Below are 24,130 nucleotides of genomic sequence, written 5' to 3' on the forward strand. Positions count from 1 at the left end.
CTACACGGGCTGGGTATCTGAGGTACTTGGGACCCAAAGCGTTTCTCCTGTCACATAATTTTCAGCTTTTAGAATCTTTGCATCAGCATAGTGAAATATCTTGGTTCTTAGACCCAAGTCTAAACATAAAATTCATTCATGGCTTTGTTTTGGGGGTATTTTTTATTTTATTTTAAAGCAGGATTTCATGTAGCCCACCTTAACCCCCAACTCCCTTCGGATTCTTTCTGCTTTTTGAATGATGGGATTAGAAGCCCCAGCCACAACATCTGGCCAAAATCCTTTTGTGTTTCATAGCCACAGACCACAAAGCTAAGTTCATACCTTTTCTTTTGAGACAGGGCCTTACTATGTAGTCGTGGATGGCATCAAACATAGAGATCTACCTGTCTCTACTTCCCAAGTGGTAAGATTAATGGCATGTACTACCACATCATCCTAGTCAAGATTTTATATAGTTAAACAAATCAAAACAAAAACAAAAACATTAAAAAACTTTCATGGTATAGTTCCCATTTTCTACTTTGTGGGGTGATGTACTGTGAAGCACTCCACATTTGAGATTTTTAGACTAGAGATGCACAACCTGGAGAGATTATATTCTCTGGACACAAGTACAATCAAATTAGTAATCAACAAAGATTTTTTTGAAATGCCTAGTTGATCTTGAATCATATGCTCTCAAACATGTAGCTCTTAAAGACATTATGGGGACAAGAGTTACTGAGAATAGTTATGATAGTGGATGGATTAGAGTGTAAATCAATGTCTTGGACTCTGACTATACAGGTAAATGCTCAGGTTCCATTAACAGCACATTCAAAAACCAAGTAATATATGTCCAACTATTTACAAGATGACTCAGCAAAAAGATGAAGCTAGCAATGGGATGGAACAGGAAGACATGGAACACTGACTGGCTCACCTGGGCAATGGCTGATAGTGGCCCCTGTGCAGAAAGTCTGGGAGAAAAACCATAGCCCAGAAGTGCAAAATCTGCAGCTTGAGTGGGGCGGTGGTGGCGCACACCTTTAATCCCAGCACTTGGGAGGCAGAGGCAGGCAGATTTCTGAGTTCAAGGCCAGCCTGGTCTACAGAGTAAGTTCCAGGACAGCCAGGGCTATACAGAGAAATCCTGTCTCGAAAAACCAAAAACAAACAAAAAATTTTGCATTTTGAATTTAAAACTTGCCATCTAACATTAACAAGAAGTCAGGAAGAGAGCTGCCTAGATTTGCACACCGTGTGTCTGCATTTAGAGACAGTAGTGAGGAAAAACTACTCTAACTTTACAGATACAATATAACCTAGATATCAAAATGAAACATTTCCATAATGAAAGGAAACTTACCGATCAAAGTAATTACCAATGGTCCAATAAAAATCACTAAACAAGTTATGTACAGTGCATTGTTGCTTTTGTTTTATTGTGTAGTACTAGTGATGGAACTCAGGGCCCTGTGCATGCTAGGGAAATAAGTGCTAAGTCAACACCCATCACTGAGCAACTCTATAAGCCATGGCACTAATGCTTCAACCTGACATCTGGCAGGACAAATACTCTCTATGTAGTACTGTAAAGCCAGTTATTACACTTCACAGTAGAAGGGAAATGATGGAAAGGAAAACCAAACCTTTTCATAAGATACACACAGGACAGAATAAAAAATCTTTCTTAAGTATATAAAGACGAACAGATTGCCAACTGGTGACCTGTCATCCTGCCTAGAAGACAAACCATCTAAGAGCTATCATTCATCCTTCCAAAACACACATGCTACCTGATATTTAGTGTTCTTTTAGGCTGACCAAAATAGCATGGCTCAGGGTTCAAAGGGGGTTCCTATTCCTGTGCTTCACCTGAAGGTCTTCTAAAGTTACGTACAGGCCTGGGAAGGATAGACTCCAGAACTGGGAGCAAAACAACAGTTTGAAGTCAGCATGTTCATGGACTCTATAGACTTAAAAAGCTGGAAGTTCAGACAAACAGTGAGAAGCCCACACAGCTGCAAACTAAGAAGCACAGAAAGGTCCAGAAGCGGACAGACCCAGCTGTGTCTGAAAGAGAGCAAATAGCAAGCCGAGGCAGCAGCCGTGAGCTAGCACACCAGCATCACTGAAATCTCCATGAGACCCTAACACACTCAACTGGAGACCAGTAAGACCCAACAGCCAAGGTATCCCCACGACAGGAGGAGACTGCCTTTCAGGTTACTCTAAAACAGCAGCAGCAACGATCAGAGACAATGAAATTGTGAAGAAAAATGGCACGGGGAGAAAATGCAACCATCTCTAAGAGGAAACTTATTACATAAAGTGTAAGAGAACAGAAGACTATTTTTAAAAATTCAGAGACTGAAATGGACTTCTAAAATACAAAGTCTAACATTTGAATTATATTCTAGACAGTGAGAACAAGAAAGGGGGGGAGAAATCAAAGAACACTGAAAATATGGAAAGCCATGAGCTTTCAGATGGAAAAAGCTCAGCAAGAATCCAGAACAAAGGGTGAAAGGCGCCCACAGGAAGGCACACATTTGAACATTCACAAGACTGGGAATGAAGAGAAATTCCTAAACACTTCCAGAAAAAGGAAAGAGAACTCTTTAGATCAAACAGGAATGGCACCAGTTATGACACTGAAACAAACTCTTCCAAACACAAGAGATCAGGAATTCAACACAGACTTATAGTGAAGACACGAGTGAGGAGGATAAAAGATGTTCTCAAACAGGCAACTTTCAAAAATGACTGATTCCCATCATTTCTTTAAAAGCACATCCTTCAAAAGGATATTCTTTAAAAGACTATCCATGTCTTCAGATCACCCCCTTTAAAGGTTCAGATCCCAGAGAAACAGGCTTCCCAGACATTAGAATTTGTTAACTCCCCACAGAACCTGCCACATATCACTTCTGAGAAACACAGAATGCTGGTTACTGATTTTACCTATAAAGGAGTTATAATAAAACATTTGTTACATACAAGAAAGATATAGCCGGGCATGGTGGTACACACCTTTAATCACAGCACTCGGGAGGCAGAGACAGGCAGATTTCTGAGTTCGAGGCCAGCCTGGTCTACAGAGTGAGTTCCAGGACAGCCAGAGCTACACAGAGAAACCCTGTCTTGAAAAACAAAACAAAACAAAACAAAAAGATATTAAATTTACTACTTCATTTTAAGTCAATGTATCCTTGTAGTTTTCATTAGATACCCTTAGAGAGATTAGCTAAGAAAATTACATGTGCAAATAAGGTTCTTTCTTTTCACATGCAACATAAATGCTGGACACCAACATCTGACAAGATGGCTTTATCTCTATCCTCTCCCTCAACAATTCACAAGTGTCTGATTCCTTGCCAGAGAGTTGTAATTACCCACAAGTCCTCTCAGACCCTTGGAAATCAACATCACTAGTTTATTTATTTATTTTTAAAGATTTATTTATTTATTATATGTAAGTACACTGTAGCTGTCTTCAGACACTCTAGAAGAGGGCGTCAGATCTTGTTACGGGTGGTTGTGAGTCACCATGTGGTTGCTGGGATTTGAACTCCGGACCTTCGGAAGAGCAGTCGGGTGCTCTTACCCACTGAGCCATCTCACCAGCCCACTAGTTTATTTTTATACTGTTTTCAAACTGTGTTCTAAAAAGGTTTTCCTTTAGTATGTTGTAACACCAGAACACTCATGAGTAGGCTCTATTTTTACGCCCCATGAATAAATACAATAAACAAATCCATGAACCAAGTTTAAAGCTGCGCATGGCTTCTTACTTTTATAACCCTAGTGCTTAGGAAACTGAGGCAGAAAGGCTATGATGAATTCCAGGCGAGCTTGGGATCAAGTGTCTCTCAAAAAATCATTCAATATTTAAAACATTCTTTTAAAAGAATGCTTCAGTCAGCTGAGCACAGTGGCACACACTGAGTACATCTCAGTACTCTGGAGGCTGAGGCAGGAGGATCTCTGAGTTAAATTGGTCAACAGAGCAAGTTCTAGGATGGTCAGGGATATACAGACCCAGGGATATAAAACAAACCAACCAACCAACCGACGAACCAACCCACCCCCCAGTTTTAAATAGTATATCCTGATCAAAAATAAGACTCTACTCTGTCTGTCTGTCTCTCTAATATATCTCCCGTAAGGTTTTCTGACAACAGTGACTCTCAGTAGGCTATTGCTATCACCTGATGTAGTGTATAAGAGCATATTTAGTAGCTTCAATCCAATGATTCCTTACACAGAAGCTCTCTTTCCACTATCTTTTCCTTTCAGCAATGGCAGATGTCATGAAAACCAAAGTTAACACCCACTAAAACTGTGCTGTATAGAACAAGTGTGTTACAGATGAGGAATTACATCTCATGTTACATAGAGAACTCCACAGCTAACTCCTTGAGGAAACAAGTCAAAGGGCAATGAATAACTCCTCCAAATTCAAGAACCCCAAACAAGGTCTGCACTATTCAGGATCCAAGTTGTCATGTGACTCACCAACAAGATCCATGAGTGCTTTGAATCGGAGTTCAAATGGTACCCAAGCCACTCCCTCCTACCCCCATTAACCCCATGCCAGAAAGAAGCATACACACCTTAAAATCTGTATTATTGATATATTCAAATACCAAAGCTGGTGTCTTTGACTGAAAGAGAGAACAGTGATTTTTTTTTAGATACTCAGACAGTAATAAATGCAATTTGCAGAGCCCCACCCTCAAACCGCACAGATGAAAAGGGGATTCCCAAATCAGAGACAGCCTAGGTTTTCTTGTTGTTTTTCTAGATTTGTTCTTGTGTATCCATCTCCAAAGAGATCAGAAGAGGGTACTGGGGCCCCTGGAGCTGGAGTACTAGGCAGCCATGAGCAGACTGAAATGAGTACTGGGGTCCAAGCTCAGGCCCTCTGAAGAGCAGCAAGTACTCACATGTTGAGTCATCTCTCCAGCCCTGAAAACCTTTTTGTATTTTAAATTTAAAATTTGAAGTATTTATGATGTCTAGATTGCTTCAAAATAAAATAAAAGTGAGAGGTGGGAAAGGGGCAGGGTTATAAGTTGGCATGAGGGCAAATATTGCTCAAGTTAAGTTACACTCAGCAGGGACAGCATATACTATTTATTCTGCATATGTGTAAAGTTTTAAACAGGAAGATTATTCCCCAAATGATTTAGCAGCAGCAGCCCTGAGCAACTCATTTTATTAAGATTTACTCTCAGTAATATCCCAAGTCTCCACCTATATCAAGATCATGGTTGAGCAAGCAAGATGCATCTGACAGTTTTTATAGGTTTTTCAGAATCTGTTGTCTTTTTAGGCTTCTAAAAGATCATCTGGACTCAGAGGTAGACACGTGTAATCAAACTTTTAGAAGTAGTATAGTTGGAGAGATGGCTCAGTGGTTAAGGGCTCTTGCTGTGAAAGCAGGAGGACCCGAGTCTAAATCCCCCACAACTTTGCAAAAACTGGGTACTGTCATCTCCAGGAGTGGAGACAGATCCCAGCAGCTCAATGGGCACTCACCCTAACTGAAAAGACTTCTGGCTTCCAAACACATGCATCCCCATACACATATGCATAAAGCACATAGCACACAACACAAACTCTCCACACAAAACCATAAGATGTTCAGTTTAATACTTCCTTGTAGAAATCTAGAGCTTCAAATGTCAGGTTTACTTAGGCAAAATAAATTTCTGCTAATTGGCAGAAATACTGTTTCAAAACTGGAAGAAAAGCAGGGGTTTTAGGGTTATAGAAGTAAAAATTCATCTCAAAAATCTTTACTGCTGAGAACTTTAGCTCAAGGTTCTTAGGGAGTGGGCCATAGCACACACACAGGTCTTTACCTGGGTAGCACCAAGAACAAATGATTCTAACATTTTCATCAAGATCCTGACCTTGGGCTACAGAGATAGCTCAGTGGTTAAGAGCACCAACTGCTCTTCCAGAGGTCCTGAGTTCAATTCCCAGCAACCACATGGTGGCTCACAACCATCTGTAATGGGGTCTGATGCCCTCTTCTGATGTGTCTGAAGACAGCAATGGTGATGTACTCATATGCATAAAATAAATAATAAAATAAAACTTAAACAAAACAAAACAAAACAAAAAATGTGGCCTTTCTACAGACTCAGGTAAGCTTAATCCTCTCGAATTCAGGGGCTAAGGCTTCCCTTTCCATTTCCAACTACATCAATTTGAAAGAAGAATTATTTTAAATTATGTGTATATTTATGTGTTCGCTATTTGCAGGTGAGTACGGCTATCTACAGAAGCCAAATGTCTGATCCCTCTAGAGCTGGAGTTACAGGTGGCTCTGACACAGGTGCTGGGACTAAAACTCAGGTCCTCTACAAAATAACAAGTGCTTTTAACCATTCTCAAGTCCTACTTCAACTTTTTGCTTAACTCATATATTATAAACACACATTAACAAGTTACAAATACTAAGACGGGTATCTGTATCTTCAGTTAACTGAGAGGGGGAACAAGGGGAGAGAAAATGGGGAGGGGGGCTTACAAACCATGTACTGACTCATATTTGTCTAGTATGTACAAGGCCCTTAGGTTTATTCCCTAGTACCATCTCTTGAAGTCTTAGTTTTGTGTGTGTGTGTATGAGTGAGAGAAAGAGACAGAGTGTCTAGCTCAGGTTGGTCTTAAATTCCCTATTTAAGTTGAGAATGACCTTGAATTTCTGATCATCCATTTGGCTTCTATTTTCTGTGTGCTGGGATCATAGGCACCTTGCCTAATTTATGCAGTTCTAGGGATCAAACTCAAGGCCTACTTATGCTATCAGACACTACCAACTCAGCTATACCCCTAAATTTACTATATACATACATACATACATATATATATATATATATATATATATATATATATATGGTGTGTGTGAGAGCAATACCCATTTTTATCTCAAATATTAAGAATACAGCACACATATAGAGTGAATTTAAATATAGAGTGGATAAACCCATTTTAACCTGAACATTAACTAATTCTGGGCTAGCCATCAATCTGAACTAAGCAAGATAGGATATACTATTTAATGACAATCAGTTACAAACTAGTATATAACAACCCCTTCTCAGGCTTGATCAGGGTCCAAAAGAAAAATATTTTCTCATCCCATATTATTACTGTGCAGGTGGGCAAATTACTTAATGTTTGTCAATTTTTGTTTCCTTACAGTAAGATGTCACCACCAGCAGTACAGAGCCCCTGGTTCATCACAGGGTTTAAATTAAATGGAGTAATATAGCTAAGTACTCAGCATAACACCGGCCTACAGCAGGCACTCGGAGTATGAGGATGCCTTAGCATACAGAAGCGAAGACGTTGCTTCTTACTCTCCTAGAGAACAGGGAGATAACCAGACAGAGCAGGTGGACAGCAGCCAGAGGACACAAGTGGCAGGAAGGTGATCTCAAGGATCAAAGCCTAGGCAATCAAATACTGCCATGTTTTTCCTTAGGGGAAGAAACAAAGGGAATAGCACCCCAGGGTAGGTAAAAATTAAGAATATTATTTTATGGTTTCTAAAATTTTTTTTATTATTGTGTATCATGTACATACACATGTGTATGCGCACATGTGTCATGGCACACATGTAGAGTCAGAGGACAGCTCTATGTATCAGACTCTCTCGTTCTAGGGATCAAACTCTAGTCACCAGGCCTGTTGTGACAAGTGCCTGTACCAACTGAGCCATCTTGCCCCAAATGAAGCATTTTAACAAAAGCATTTTAGTTGTAAAAATATGCAGATCTTTTTATTTACACATATACAATGTGAGGAGCTTATGGTTGATGCAGACTAGCAATATGAAACAGTACGGCTTCCTTTTCAAAGGACTGGTGGTCCCAGACTTGTTTAGTTCTCTACACTAGAATCAACAGAGATTCCCAAGATCAGGCTACTAGAGTAAGGTAAGGGAATGCAAACTGGCAGTGAGAAGCTTTCAAAAACAACAAAAGCAGGGCTTCAGGGAGCTATCTAGCAAACCTCTGTGGGCTAAATTAAAGGAACAGGGAACAAATCTTCAGTGGAGTTTTTTCTTTGTACATATTTAGGTTCCATTTAATGGTGATAGTTAGCTCACCACTGAGCGTGACTGTTGTATGGTTTTTAAATCCCCTCAGCAGTAATTATCAGTGCCATCAGCCCATTATGCAGCACCACACAAGGTCCTGGGTGTTAACAGCCCACCCCAATCCACTAGCACAAGCCCCAGCCACCAGGCACCTACCACAGGGTCCTTTACAGTGTCAATCAGCTTAATGATATTTGTTCCACCACGTAGGTTCTCCAGAATCTTAACCTCTCGTTTTATCTTCTTTTTCTTCACTGGCTTAAATACACAAGAGTAATCAGAAGTGAGACTCCTTTTGAAGTTAACATGATAAATACAACTTTAATCAATGTTAAGCAACAGCGTATATCGTTTGCTGTGTACTATGTTGTGTTAAAGAATATGCTTAAGGTCGGGCGGTGGTGGCGCATGCTTTTAATCCCAGCACTTGGGAGGCAGAGGCAGGTGGATTTCTGAGTTAGAGGTCAGCCTGGTATACAAAGTGAGTTCCAGGACAGCCAGGGCTATACAGAGAAACCCTGTCTCGAAAAAAAAAAAAAAAAAAAAAAGAATATGCTTAAATTAGAAGAGAGTAAGTGAGCTTACCCATAGTAATATTTTAGGTTAAAAGATTTTAGTTTATAGCTTATGTGTTAATCTCTTTAAGTAGTTACATCTAGGGCATTTAGCAAACTTTAGCATTCATGTAGTATTTTAAAAATAAATGCATGTTTACTGGATTACTGCCAAATGTGTTATAGCTCTCAACAGCTGTAGACCATGGACAAATGAAAAACTGAAAAGAAAATGGCTAGACACCTGCTCTAAGTAATGTGTCTTAAGAGTAAGAACCAGTTCACTGACATCAAGTTACAAACTTGTTTCCAAGCTGTTGACTCCCATTTCCTATTGCCACTCACATTTCCTTAATATTTAGAATCAAATCAGCTCAAAGCCAGTAACTCTCCCAACAGATCTCATTCCTAGAGAGAGAAAGCTGTTGGGTCAGCAAGGGAGAAAGCTGATCTCCAGCAGTGACTGCTAACTGCAGAGGCACCAACCTACAAATGGAAAATTAAAGTTCTTCTTAGAAATACTCCCAGTATGAGTTACCATTTTCTGTCTGAAGCTAACAAATAAAAGCAGTTTTGAAAAGGCAATTGTGTACCGGGCATGCCTTTAACCAAAACCAAACCAAACCAACCCCCCAAAAGAAAAGGCAAGTGTGTCATAATCAATATAATTTATATATAAGTTAGGACAGCCACAGACATATCAGTGAGCATGCGCTCTTGGACCTTCGCCTACTGATTGAGGAGGACGTCCACTGACCCCCTGAAGCCTCTAAGCAGGAGGGTCAGTAGCAGAGGAGCTATCCACCCAGGGTCACAGCTAACAGAAGCAAGACTCAGACCTGGCAACCTGACTGCTCAGCAGCACCCTCTTCTCCTCTGGGCTTTTCTCCCAAGTGGGTCAAGGGAGACTAAGCTAAGGAACTGGACTACTTTATTGGTAAAGCACTGTTATAATAGCAAGGTAAAGAGAGAGAGACCCATGGATTTCCCTGAATGATAAAACAAGCCTTGCTCGGGAAGGTGGAAGATGGTTCAATAAGGGTGCTTGCTATCATCAAGTCTGATGACCTGAATTCAATCCCTAGAACCCACGAGGTCAGAAAGACCCACTCTCACAATCTGTCCTCTGACCTCTGCATGGTGTGCTCTCTCTCCTTGTTCAACACACATACAATAAATATATAAATATATTTATCTATATATTTTAACCTGAACATTAACGCAGGTTGGTCACTGAAACATGCCTCTGAACAAGAGCAGGGAAGATAGGCTAGCTGGAGAAGTGGCTTATTGGACAAGAGCTGTGTACACATGAGGACCCATACTCAGACCCCTCAGTGTCTATGAAAAAAGCCAGACATGACTGTAGCTTGCTGGTTGGCCAGTCTACCAGAATAACAGTGAGCTAGGTTTAATGATAGTGTCTTCAGGATAACATTGTCCCCTGGCCTTCTCTAGGACACCTGCACACCCCATCACAAGGCAGGAGAAAGACTAGAGAGAGCACAGCATCACCTACAACAGTGTCGACTGGGAGCAAACAGAGCTGTGTACTTCTAAGCCAGCTGCCATAACACTTCTCCACTGTCCCAGGGATCTCAGCAGAGATCTGGCCACTGTGTTTGTCCCATCTCTTCCAGGAATCTTACTCGGTCTCTGTAATCAAGGCCCTCAATGTTTGGGAGAAATCAAGCACCATGAAACTCAATTAAAAACAGCTAGGGAAGGAAACATAAAGGGCAAGCAGCTTCTACGTGTAATCTACCAACGTCATGAAAGGGAGGTACTAGTCCAGATTTAAAAAAGAAAACGAATATAACTCACACGCTGTGATTTTCCTTACAGTGAAGAAGAGTCAAGAACTAGCAAATGTAAATAAAACCACAGACTAGTTAACAGTACTGGGTTAACGTTAGTTCTTATTTTTTAACATGATACTATAGACCTATGTGAGGAATCACCATTTTAAGGAAAATACTCAGTTAGGCGTGACTGTGATTTACACTTAAACAGGTCATAAAAACATGTTAAGCATACTACATTTATATACACACATCTGAAAACATATACTTGTCTACATAAATAGACAAGTGTGTGTGTGTGTGTGGGGAGTCTACTTATGGGAGAAAAACTGAGAAGGATAAAGCCAATGTTCAATTAAAAAAGCCCTCCTGCTCCTGACAGAGCCCACTCACAGGACAGCCAGTACACAGGCTGCTTCTCTGCCTCTGCCACTTTCTCCAGCCTTGTTTTGCTCTTTAGCTCCCCAGCAACACACGAGTGCAGCTCCTGGAACTCAGAAAGACTGAGTAAAGGGAACTCACAGTGCAGCTAAGCACATTCAGATGCCCCTAAACCACCCAGACCAGACCAGGAACAGCTGGGCAACTCTGAAATGGTCCAGTGGAGCCCAGAGCAGCTGGAGTCTTCAGATGCTGCCAGATACCAAGAAGACTCAAAAAAGAAAGTGACCTACAGCCCTGGACAGACCCTTTCAAAGCACAAGGCAGCAAGCAGCTCCATCTGCCTCCCTGTACTGCTCTGCACCTAAGGAAGACTCCAGAAGCTAACTGTTAAAGAACTTGAAGAGTTAAAGAGATCCTTTAACTGTACAAATGGAACCAGTGAAGATAAGAAGATTTACCAGAGAGCACTGCTGACACCTTGAAAGCTTTGCAAGTTTTATAGAAATAGATGCTTCAACTCACTTGTATAGAGAACAGTCCCACTGGCCACCAGTTAGAAATCAGCAAGCACGCTACCAGGGCTCTCTGACATTTATCTAACTCAGATCTGTTTCAAAGAGTCAAACAGCTGGAGTGTAACTGTTTTCCAAACTCATTTTTTTTTGTTTTTGTTTTTGTTTTTTGAGACAGGGTTTCAGCTGTCCTGGAACTCACTTTGTAGGCCAGGCTGGCCTCAAACTCAGAAATCCGCCTGCCTCTGCCTCCCAAGTGCTGGGATTAAAGGCGTGCGCCACCACCTCCTGGCTGATTTTTTCCTTTACTCAAAGTAGATAAAGTAAGCCCAGCACTCAGGAGGCAGAGGCAGCCTTTTAAATTTATTTCCAAGTTCAACTAGATTGATAAATTCAAGACAGACAAGAATATAGCCACCAACATTTAAACTTTGATCCTATTATCAAATCACTGATTGCTGAACAAAGGTGTCTGTCCAGTCCTTGCAATGAAGAATTATAATCAACAATGCGTGCCAGGAATGAAGAACGATGGAGGAGGGAATAAGTTTAGCCAGGCTGACATGGACTTCCTCATTTGCATACATCTTTGAAAACCACTATATTTGACCTACATAAAAATATGAGCTAACCAATGTTATTTACAGCAACTTTTCCTCTAATCTTTCAAGTCTCACCATTCTACTTACATTACCAGTTCCTTGAGGGAAATTATTCTCAAAACTAAACAAGAAAAAAAATGTACAAAGGCAAAGTATAAAATCCCAATGACAACATACTATTAAGAAGACTAATTAAAAAAAATAAAATAAAAAATTAGCTAGTGTGACAGTACATACTTGTAGTCCTAGCAGCTGGGAGGCTGTATAAGGAAAATTTACATGTCCAAGGCCAGCCTGGGCTAGCTGGTGAAATTTAGACTCAAAAAAGAAAACAACATCAAAACAGAAAACGTGCTGCTGAGGATACAAAGAAGAATCCTCACATACTGTGGTTGACATTATAAAATGGATCAGCTACTGTGAAAACATCCTTAAAAGAAGCAAAGCAGTCAGGAATGGTGGCATAGGGCTATAATTCCAGCACTCAGAAGGCTGAGGCAAATCATCAGTTCAAGACCAGCCTGGGCAACTTAGAGATGCCATTTATATAGAGAGAGTTAAATTACCATATAAGCCACCAATTCACTTCTGAATATATACCCAAAAGCAGCAAAGCATAGGCTCAAAGAGGCATTTGTATGCCCATCTTCAAAGCAGCTCAGGTCACAATGGTGACCACATGGAAGCAGTTTAGTGTTGGCTATTGATGAACGGATATATAAAAGCCCATTACTGCCAGGCAGTGGTGTTGCATGCCTTTAGTCCCACCACTTGGGAGGCCAGCCTGATCTACAGAGTGAGTTCCAGGTCAGTCAGGGCTATACAGAGAAACCTGTCTCAAAAAAACAAAACAGAAAAACCCAAAACCCATTACTTTTATTCTCCAAAGGAAGGAAATTATTCTTTCCTTTTTAGTATTCTTTGAAACAGGGTCATACACTGAAGCCTAGGCTTGCCTTGAACTTATAGTAATTACCTCTATCTCAACTCTGAAGTGCTGGGATTACAGGCATGCCTACCAAAAACTAAACTGTATCGTATGCATATAGGCAGCAGGTTAAGTCAAATACACTACTCATAAGCCAGATTTATGATTTCCGGCGTGTCTGAAGATAGCGACTGTGAAAAATGGTTACATTGCTTAAATTTTATGCTATACTCAATATACATAATGGTGGTGGGTTGCAAAGCATAGAGCAGAGCCTTTTAATCTCACCAAGTTAATGTTACAACCCCTTTGACTATTGGCTTTGCTTTTAAAATTGTTCAATTAGTTCAAGTGTAACACTGTTATTACTGTATCATATTGCTCTCTCAGCACCGAGTTTATTAAGCACATTTAATCTTCTGAGGTAAATTAATTCTCTTCCTACAGTTTACCCAAAGCATTAATGTCACAGAGCTAAGTATTGGACCTGACATCTACCTTTCAGGCAGTTTACTCTGGAAAAAAAAACACTACAAATTATGACAATAATATCAGCTACATACCCTTCTACCTTCATATCATATAATCCTATTTTAATGATGAGGAAAAAAGAGCCAAAGGCTATAAATGAACAATGTAGAACTCAAGTCCTCTGCCCTGTTTTCCACATGGCTAACAGTCTACACTTAGATTTTGAATGGTAGACAGTAGACCCATAAACTAGGTTGTAAATGCCACATGAAGCCTTGAGCCATACACAAAGATGGGTACTCTCCATCACTGTATACTTTTCACACACAATTCTCTCTCGGATTATCTCTAATGTAGTAAAGGGATTAAGCTATACCCCCCACAATCTGGTAATTGCTGTGAGACTTGGAGAAACTGTATAGGCCAAAAAGGACAAAAGCAGTGGTCCTCAACCTGGGAGTCAAATGACCCTTTCACAGGGGTCACCTAACCCATCAGAAAGCACAGATATATTTTCATTATGATTCATAACAGTATCAAAATTATAAAGTAGCAACAATTTTATGGCTGAAGGTTACCATAGCATGAGGAACTGTATTAAAGGGTCACAGCACTAGGAAGGTTAAGAACCACTGTTCTAAAGAAACTGATGAGTGATCAAGATGTCTCAGCAGGTAAAAGCACAGGCTGTCAGCGACCTGATTCCATCCTGGACCACAGTACGGAAGGAGAGACCACCACCTGCAAGTCATCCTCTGACTCCACACATGAACACACGTCTCCCCAACCTACCTCCAAATTAAGCAAGAAAGATTTTGAAAAGTAAATACCGAACACAATAAAATCACCGCCAAGGCCTGAACCAGAGAGCAGACAAGCCAGCAAGCATGTTTCTGTGGGAACGAAGACAGAGCTCAAGTTCAGTCTGCTTCAAGTCCGACTTCCAAACCAGCCCCTTAGAAGAGTAACTCCGAGCAGAGACAGTTCCCGTTTACTTCCTGTGAGTGCTCTTCTCTCTTTCATGACAACTCAGAATTACCAACAAGTCAACCAGCTAATGTCCCCATTTCCTCTGTGACACACAGATTCCTATTCACAGTGCCCGCACTCACTAGGATCCTTCCTATAGAAATCAGTCTGATATGCTTCTAATGGATTCTAAGCAAGTACATTCTGTGATTCTGATCAACTCTATCTATGTCCCTATAATGTCAATGTTACGAATAACTCCGGCCAGTTTACATAAAAGTTCTAACAATTTATGTTACTAATGCTCCAATACTCTTTTAGTAACTACTCATTTACTATGAAACATTTGCTAAAACTAGAATTAACAAAAAAGCGAGCTTTTATTAACATGTCTCTTTATGAAGATGTATTGGTACCTATGCTTAAATGATGGGTAAGAGACCTACCCTCCCTCAGACAGAGGGCCCAGAGGAGGGAACGTTTGATTTTAGGAAGACACAATCATTTGGAGATGACAAAGGTCATCAGCCAAGAACTAAATCACTAATAAAGAGTGTGATCAATGCCAATCTTCCTTGTAAAAACCTAAAATCTTATTCTGTTTGCTCTGTTAAGGTGGGAGAAGGGTAAGGACTAAATCCAGGACCGCAAGCTTGCTAGCTAGTGCTCTACCAGTGAGCAACCCCCCTGGTCCTACCAATACAAAAAACAAAAAGAACTACAAATATGTAAGATATGTCTAAGACAAATTTTAACACCACCATTCCCTTTGTGAAGAATTTTGAGAGGGGAAAGTGACAGCCAGTCAAGCTGTTTATAATATAAAAGAATGCTGTTACCAGGGGCCTTACATGAGAATTTCTAAGCCGCTGCAGCACTGGGTCAAAGCACTTTGGAGGATTGACTTGACATTCACTGAGGAGACAGCAGTTTAACTGAAAGCTCTCAAGGACCCCAAGAAGGGCTGGACTGCATGCACACTGAGCCGTATTCACTGATGCTTTAATTTTACTTCTGGGTACATCTTCTTAGTACTACAAAAGAACTAAAGAACTGACAGCTTACAGTCAAGATGAAACTTAGGACACTAAAGTAGCCTTCTACCTTGTTGCATAAATAAACCCTTTTTAAAAAATCATTTTCCTTTATTGTTAATACAATTTCTAACACCACCCCCAAAAGAATAAAAGACATGGCTTCTCTATTCACTAGAAAGTTTTAAGATTTAACCTCAGACCTGCACACATGTTCACTTTTCCACACAGACACATTAAAGAAAGTATTAAGAGTTATTACATTTAAAAAAAAAAAATCAGCCAGGCAGTGGTGACACATGCCTTTAATCCCAGCACTTAAGAGGCAGAGGCAGCGGATTGCTGAGTTTGAGGCCATCCTGGTTTACAGAGTGAGTTCCAGGACAGCCTGGGCAACACAGAGAAACCCTGTTTTTTTTTTTTTTTTTTTTTTTTTTTGGGGGGGGGGGAGACAAACAAACAAAACAAAACCACCCCACAAACCTTTCACTAGCAGCTTTTTACATCTGTAAAGTCCTCTAATAGCCTCAACATACCTTGACAAATGAAATACTTAGAAATCTTACATGCAAGTTACATGAAGTAAAAGCACTCCATCACTACGTACCCAACTGTGACAAAATGACAAAGACTGATATGAAGTGTCACTGAGTAACTGTGCCCTGTGTCTCAGTCACCATGTGCCCACCAAGTCTTTCCTGTGAGATTCTATGAAAAGCAACCCTTTCCCAGACTGTCCCAAACCGAGCAGGTGGCACTGCTAAGGGCTTAATTTTCTCTGAGAAAATATCACAATAGAAGGTATTAGTCGTAACTTCAACTTATTTGAGTAATAATAAGCATAATTTTGTTGGATAGTCTCTGTTCTTTTTGAGAAATACTTCCAATCCATTATAAAAGCAAAACTATAATTTAATTAGTGATTTCTTACTCTACCCTTCAAATATAAATAAAACCTACATAGAAATGCCACAGTGCTTTGACAAAGGAGTAAAAGGTGGTTCAGACTGTCCTCTGAGGAAAAACCAAACACCTCATGAACTAGAGCATCAAAGGGGTCTCCCAAATCTCATGCTTGAACTTGAAACTGTGTTCAATGCTAAGATCCTACAGCCCAGTGCTGAAATGAACACTCAGAGGCATGAAGAAGAAGGAAAGAAGAGTTCTGGTGAAGGTCCATTTCAACAGAGCAATGATGTCAGGTACATTTCTTTGTGCCTAGGTCTGCTATCTGTAAAAATAATTTAAAGCCGCTTCGATAGTGGATGTGGTAAATATATGCATTGGATCTTTAGAGCAGAGGAAAAACTAATAAGCAACTCATTTCTGAAGTTCCTCACAAGAACAATGGAAAATAACTAATACTATGCTTCCTTAAACACACTGGGACTCATACACACACCTGAGCCCTGTTCCCTTCAAAACGCTCCCAGGAAACGGCACTTAGTCCCAAAATGCTACTGCACAGACATTTAGACATTTCCCTGAAATTGCTTTAGACTTAGCAAATTAAATCCTCCAAATGTGCAGCAACAGAACATGGATATTCCCAACTATGCTTGTTTTTGCTTATCCTTAAAATGAAAATGTCTGAAGTAACTTCTATTCAAAACACGTTTATGTAAGTAATGAAATTGTATGGGTTCTTCTAGCAAGTTCCCTGAAGGAAATATTTCTCTGCTTAAAACACACTCCTCCCATAACTACAGACCTCCAATGTACAACTCATACTTAGTGGGGCCAAGCTCCCTATCTGCCATCATTCCTTACTTCTCACCCCAGTGTCTTGGGCAGCAGCAATAGCATCACCTGTCTCTGCAGCAATTCTGCTCCTTTATCACACTAGGCCAGGATGGAAAGGAGCATTATCAGCAACCATTTTTTTGAAAGGTGATTCACTCCAATTAAATGAGGACTGCCCTTAGGCACAAGCTTTTCAATCCTGCACTTTTGTTCACTGGGCACTGTGAAAAATCTGGTGAAACACTACCACTCTCCAGTGCTCTGTCTTTCACTAGTGACACTTGTACATGCTAAGTGATCTGACAACATGAAGAACTGCCCAGATCCCAAGGTGACATGCATATGCATTAAAGGACTTGACAACCATGAAGAACCGCTCAGGTCCTAAGGATCACCCTCTTGTACAACCCACAAAGCACTATTTAATCTTCAATCACCTATACAGAAACTTGGCTGACTCTTCATGCTCATTAAGATCATGTCTTCATTTGAGTGATAACAAAAGCCCTATCATTATCAAAGCGAGAGGGCTAGTCTTGCCACGGAGACGGTTTTGTTCCAGTTATTATTTCAGGGGCTAGAATGTACTCTTCTGTTGCCCCAGATCTTTTAGCGGCTGACTTGCTATATCCAGCCCACCTGAAACTTTACTGCTACATGAAATGAAAATATCAACTGAGGGAGTTGTCCTGCATTTTTTGGCTTTAAACTTATCTCTGAGCAGACTCCAGTTTGTTTTGTTTTCGGGACAACTTTTTCTGGAGTCATTGAGAGCGGAGAGTAATGAGTACAACGGTTTAGGAGCCTTACACTGACAGATTCTCCATGCAAACCCGTTCCTCTCTTGTGAATACCACTTTATTCCCTATCAGATTCAACCCCTCTCACAAGCTTTGTTTGAGAAGTTCAGAATTCACACTCTAAATGTTCCTGACCCACCAAACTCAGAGTTAAGACCAGCCCGCACATTTTCTCAAAAGTTCACAGGAAAACTATGGTAGGAGTTCTGCAGGACACGCTTATTCAGGGATAGCTGGTTCTTCTGCCCTGTGGGGGGAAAGGTTACATGCCACCATAGGCCACTCACCTTGAGAATTTTTACAACCACCCTCTCATTGTTGGTGATGTTAATGGCCTCAAATACTTCACTATACTTGCCCCGACCAAGTTTTCGAACCAGTTGGTAATCATCTTGATTACTGTGAAAGGCAAGAGATATACATAATAAATACCAGGATTTGGGATTAAGCAAGCCTCTGTCCACCATCCAACCAACTCCAACTGATCAAGCATTTGGAAGTATTCCTAACATCACACAGCCACTCATTCTCTTAAATGAAAGCCACACAGAAGCTTGCCCCCTTTCAACTCTGCAGAGCTCCTCCGAACCTAACTGACTCTTAACAAGAAGAGGAATGGGCAGCTACGAGGCCTCAGGAGGCACGTTAAGGGGACTGAGCGAAGCATCCCCCCTGGTGGTACTGGGGTGCCCGCCTGCCCACGGCTCCACGGTACCTGCCTCCCACTTCACACCCTCCAGGGGGCCGCTGCCCGCTCTCGAGAATCTGCCCCTCTTCAAAACGATCCTCCCACCCAGCCTCATTTCAGAAAGTAAAGAGGTAAAGATTTCAACAGCTCAAGAGGACAGCCATGGACTTCCCATCCCATAGGAAGCCCAAAGTCGAGGAAGGGCCGCCCCCACCCCCGACCCCACGCTTCTCCCCACCGGCGGCTGAGCCGGGGACCGAGGCAGGGCGGACAGGAGAGGCCGGGGACACGTGCGGCCGGGGCCGGGCCTCCCTGCCAGCCCCGAGGCCGAGCGGCCGGCGGGTGCGGTTCGCGCGTGGGGCGGCCGGCGGCGGCTTTACCCCCAGCTCGGGACGTGGGCTTCGTAGTCCCAGTACTCGCGGCTCCTCAGGCTGTTCACCTCGGCGTAGACCCGGGCCCGACTGCCCGCGGCCGGGCCGGGCATGGCGGGCGGGACCGGGGGGCGCCGCGGGGCGCCGAGGGCGGCGGCGGCGGCGGTGCGGCGCGGGGCGCGGGGCGGCAGGCGCGGGAAGCAGCGGGCCGCGGGCCGCCCAAGCAAGAGGAGGAGCGCGGCGGCGGCGGCGGGCGTCCGCGCCAGGCCGGGCCCGCGGGGGCGGGCGGACGGACGCTCGGGCCGGGGGGCGCGGAAGGCGCCGGCCGAGCCGGCCCGGGGCCTTCGGCAGCCGGCGGGACGGCGGGGCTCGTGCTCCGCGGCGGCCTCCGCTCGGCTCGCGGCCCCCCTGAGGCGGTGGTGGCGGCAGCGGCAGCCACCGGTTGGGAGAGGGGCAGCGGCGGCGGCGGCGGCGGCGAAGAGGGAGGAGGAGGAGGCGGAGGGAACCCGGAAAAGGGGCCGCACTCGCCAGGAGCGGCCGCCACCCAGCCCCGGCCCGCCCCGGCCCACAGCGCCCCCTACAGTGCGGGGGGACTATGGCCGGCGCCCGCCCCCTCAGCGAGCTCGTCACCCGCCAGGCAATGTGGCCCGCTGCCTGCCCACCTGCAGGCCACCCGCCGCCCCAGGAGTCTCCACCCTCGACTGCCGCCGCTCTTAGCATAGTCCCACAGTCCAGTCACGTCGTGTCCACCCACCACGACCTCCCATACTGGCCCTGAGCTGACTTTCTTTTAAACCCAAGAACCCTCCCCGCAAACTGTCCCCCTTCCTCACTCCTCTTCCCTCTCTGGACCCCACCCTGCCATCCACAGATCCCTTCCTCCAAGAGATAAAAACCAGGCTAATCCAAGAGCTACCCTAGCCTCCCAATTCCCAGTCCACATTCCTCCCTGAGAGCCCACTGAGCCATCCCTTGGGACACTTGGTTAAACCAGAGTCCACCAGGTAGTTTCCCCATAAAGTTACTGTTTTTTTTTTTTTGTTGTTGTTTGTTTGTTTGTTTTTTTGTTTTCCCCAGTTGTATTGGGTCAGTAATTTGTGGATCATACTTTGAGACTGTAAATATCCATTTTTTTGTTTGTTTATTTGGGAGGAGGGAGAGCTGGGAAATGAGGACTTCCGCCAGGAAAGAGAGGCTAGGAGGTGGATATGACTAAGGACTAAGTGAACATACAAGCCTTGAACAGTCTTCTCTCTCTTTGATCTCCTGGGGTCCCGGGCTATCTTGTTTTCCTGTCCATATTCTTTATCAACAAGGACCTCCTCTCCCAGCCCAGGTTGCTCTGACTCTAAACTCCGCCTCTCCCCTACACACACACACACACACACACACANACACACACACACACACACACACACACACACACACACACACACAGTTTTCTAGATGAGGCCATGTTTCCTCTTCATATACCGAACTATCCAGGTTCAAGTCCCGGTTCCGTGGTTTACAGGGGATGTGGATTCGAGCCAACGACTCAACGTCTCCGTGCTACAGAGACTTAGGACTGCTCGATATTAAAATACTCCATGTTCCCGCTGTTGTTAAACTCTACCACCTTCCCTTCCCTGAGAGCAGCGCATGCCCGTCTTTCAGCTCCTTCTTCTCTCCGAGCTTGGCCAGGGGGTACCTTTGCCACCCCACAAATGACCGGCTTTCCTTTTCAAATCTCACCTTAGAGGCCACTTTCTCTGAAGTTGATGCTTCTCTCAGTGACTCAGTGACTCCTTCATGACCTTCATAAAACTACAGTTTGACATGAATCCTCTCCTGCTTTGCCATCTGTTCCCTCCCTGTGAAAACAATGTGAAGGCATGACTAGGACTGGGTGGTCACCGCCGCATCAATCAGTATCTGCTGTGCTGGAGGCCTTCAGTCAACACAGTGCTCTTGGCCCACGCTTACCATGCTGGTTACAAAGGGGACCCTGAAGGACATATTATGTGTGGACCAACTGACCCTCTGTGTGACGCACAGAGAAAGGACACACCGCTCATCACATTGCTGTCAAGAAAGCTCAACCTGCATCCAACCAGTCACGGCCAAACTGAGGGGCAAGTTCAGCAAACCATCTAATTCATGCTGTTAAAAAACTAACAGTGTCGCAGCAAAAACAAAACTCGAGGTGCTGCTCTAGATTAAAGGAGACTGAGACTCACCCCTGAGGAGTTACCCCTGAGGAGCCACCCCTGAGGCTGCACACTGTAATCCTACCTGAGTAGTAGACTGTGGGTTCAAGGCCAGCCTGAGCTACATAGTAAGAGCTTGTTTGGTTTGTTTACTTTTTTTGTGGGGGAATGCAGTCATGTGTGGTAGTGCATTTCGGTAACCCCGGTACTTAGGAGGTTAAGACAGGCAGATCAGCATGAGTTTGACCCCTGTCTCTCTCTCTGGACTATGGGGGGGGGGGGAGACCTGTCCAAAATAAAAAATAAACCATTCAGAAGCCTAGAAAGACAGACACACTATTTCTACTGCCCTTATCATTCAAAACCAGCAAAGAATAGCCAAAATAAATAAATGGGTCAGGCCAGGTGGGGTACTGTATGACTGTTAGCCTAGCAGTTGGGGGGCTAAGGCAGGAGTGTAGCTTAGGTTCTGTAATGTGCTTCAGGCCAGTGTGGGGGGTTATGTAGGCCCTGTTTCAAAAACAAAAGACAACAAAAAAGCAAAAGCAGGAACTGTGTGTGTGTGTGTGTGATATATATAAGAATACAGCTAATAGGACACTCACTGGGGGTAATTTTAATATGGGGTGTATATTATATAATACCAATGTTTTTGTTTTTTCCGAGACACGGTTTCAGTGTGTAGCCCTGGCTGTCCTGGAACTCATTCTGTAGATCAGACTGGCCTTGAACTCAGAAATCCACCTGCCTCTGCCTCCCAAGTGCTGGGATTAAAGGTGAGCACCACCACTGCCGGGCTAATACCACTGTTTTAATGCTAACTTGACGCACACGAGCTTTATATTGGGGTTAAACAAGAAAAGCCCTTTGGTTTTAAGAATTTCAAGTGTTGAAGGATGAACTGTTTTAATCTCCACAATGTAGTCTCAAGTGGTTCTGTAGAAGACCAACAAATAACAAAAACCCATGGGTTCCCAAGGACATAGCCATCCATGGAAAGAAGAAACCTCTGGATGACAATGACATAAGCCAAATACCCGCGCGTACTGACTCTGGTGCAGTAACGCCAGGACCCTGTAGGCGCAAAGGTAGGAGAGTCATGAGTTTGAAGTCTGCCTGGGTTTCATAGCAAGACCTTGTCATAAAAGAAAAAGCCCACAAATTTGCAACTTTGTGCAAACTCTAACACCTTCAAAAAAACAAGAATTGTGGGCCGGAAAGAGATATAGCTCAGGGGTTAAGCTCACTGGCTGCTCCTCCAGAGGACCCAGGTTCAATTCCTAGCACCCAAATTGTAGCTCACAACTGTCTGTTAGTGCCAGTTCCAGGGACACGCATGGAGCCAAAACACCAATGCACATAAAAAAATTAAAAATTGAATGGAAATAAAGCATTTAGAGAACACATGGACTTTGACCTTGATTTCAAACACATCACCCCCTCTCAGTCTCCTTTTTATCACACTCTTAAGATCTTAAGGTTGCTCCAAGTTTTATTTTTTTGTTTTCTTCCCCCCCCCTCGTCAAAATGTTCTATTAACTTGTCTAGACCAGCAAGTCATAATCCTAACCCTTGGATAGGCTTTCTTAGTTCTAGAAAGCTCCTGACACTGTGTAGAAATTGTAGTTAGTTTGAGCATGTATGCTCATCTTCCTCTGCATGTGTCAGATTCTCAGAGGAGACTACGGTCTGGAGAGGATTCTAAGCTACCGCCATTGATCTGAGAACTGTGTCCAAGCCCTGGCAGAGCCCCATTCTTTGCCTCCTCCGCCCAGACCCACCTCTGGCCCCACCCACACTCCCAGTTCTTGCCTCTCATCCTTCACCACCTTGTCCACACCCATGTCTCATAACCTGATCCCACACCTGTGGCTGCTTGGGGATTCTCCCACACATGGCTCTGGCGCAACACACTCCGGATTTGGCTGATACTCCATTGGCTCAGCCCTGAAACCGATAGCCAGCCCTCCCACAGCCAAATGGAAGGTGTTTTTATGGCTTGCTGCAAAGTAGTATGATGGGTGTCCCACAGTATTGGCAAAGTACCACTGTTTTTGTTCACCTTTTTTCCCACTTTTCTTTTCTTTTCTTTTCTTTATATAGCCAGCTTGGCAACGGTTAACATGAGGTGGTACCCTGGCAGTCTAGCTGAAGGAATCTGGCTTGGGTTTGTGAAAGACCAAGCAGGTAGTTCTGCTCAAGTAGGTGGAAGGGCAGGGAGGGTGCACTACTGGCTTTTCTTCACTGTGTGTACCATTTACAAGTGAATGTGATCAGAATCATAGAAAAGAGGATGCAAGGAGATGCCTCGATTCAGATCACCCAGTGCTTCCTCACCGACATCTTTTCTAGACTCCAGTTCTACCCAAACACTAAAACAAAATCAAAATCATTTTGAAGATCTTAGAACATTTTCTGACAAGTTTTTTTTTTTCCTGGTGTTGGGGATCAAATCTAGAGCCCCCCATTCACCTGTCTTGATAAGGTCTATTTTCAAAACATTTGAGAGGTTTTACAGACCTTTTTACCTCATGTTGTTTCTTCTTGAAAAAAAAAAAAAAAAAAAAAAAAAAAAAAAAAGAAAAAAAAAAAAAAAAACAAGAAAAAAACCCCAAACCTCCCTTAAGAGTTGGATGTGATAGCTGGGCATGGTGGTGCACACCTTTAATCCCAGCACTTGGGAGTCAGAGGCAGGCAGATTTCTGAGTTCGAGGCCAGCCTGGTCTACAGAGTGAGTTCCAGGACAGCCAGGGCTACACAGAGAAACCCTGTCTCAAACAAACAAACAAACAAACAAACAAAAAAGAGTTGGATCTGAGCTGTTATTCTCCATAGTCTTGAGGCTAAGGCTGAGGAGCTCAAAACCAGCCCACAGATATATAAGACCTCATTTCAAAAACAAAACTAAACAACACAGAAACCTAGCCTAAATATACGGAGATTATGAATAATAGTGATGATAGTTTCTTTATCCTA

At 43.2% G+C, this 24,130-nt stretch overlaps 1 protein-coding gene across 1 annotated transcript in view; it reads right to left on the reverse strand.

Moving 5' to 3' along the window:
• The window catches only part of Csnk2a2 (casein kinase 2 alpha 2), a 41,798-nt gene extending 22,344 nt beyond the window's left edge, over positions 1 to 19,454 (reverse strand). Inside the window, exons 1-4 of the mRNA XM_021220114.1 lie at positions 18,975 to 19,454; positions 18,194 to 18,305; positions 8,264 to 8,365; positions 4,602 to 4,652 (exon numbers count right to left, since the gene is read on the reverse strand). Coding sequence (XP_021075773.1) covers positions 4,602 to 4,652; positions 8,264 to 8,365; positions 18,194 to 18,305; positions 18,975 to 19,078 — 369 coding nt within the window. The 5' untranslated portion in view covers positions 19,079 to 19,454. The remainder of the gene's footprint in view (positions 1 to 4,601; positions 4,653 to 8,263; positions 8,366 to 18,193; positions 18,306 to 18,974) is intronic.
• Positions 19,455 to 24,130: the final 4,676 nt, after the last annotated feature.

This window comes from Mus pahari, chromosome 20 (genome assembly GCF_900095145.1).
Source record: "Mus pahari chromosome 20, PAHARI_EIJ_v1.1, whole genome shotgun sequence".
NCBI classification, from domain to species: Eukaryota; Metazoa; Chordata; class Mammalia; order Rodentia; family Muridae; genus Mus; species Mus pahari.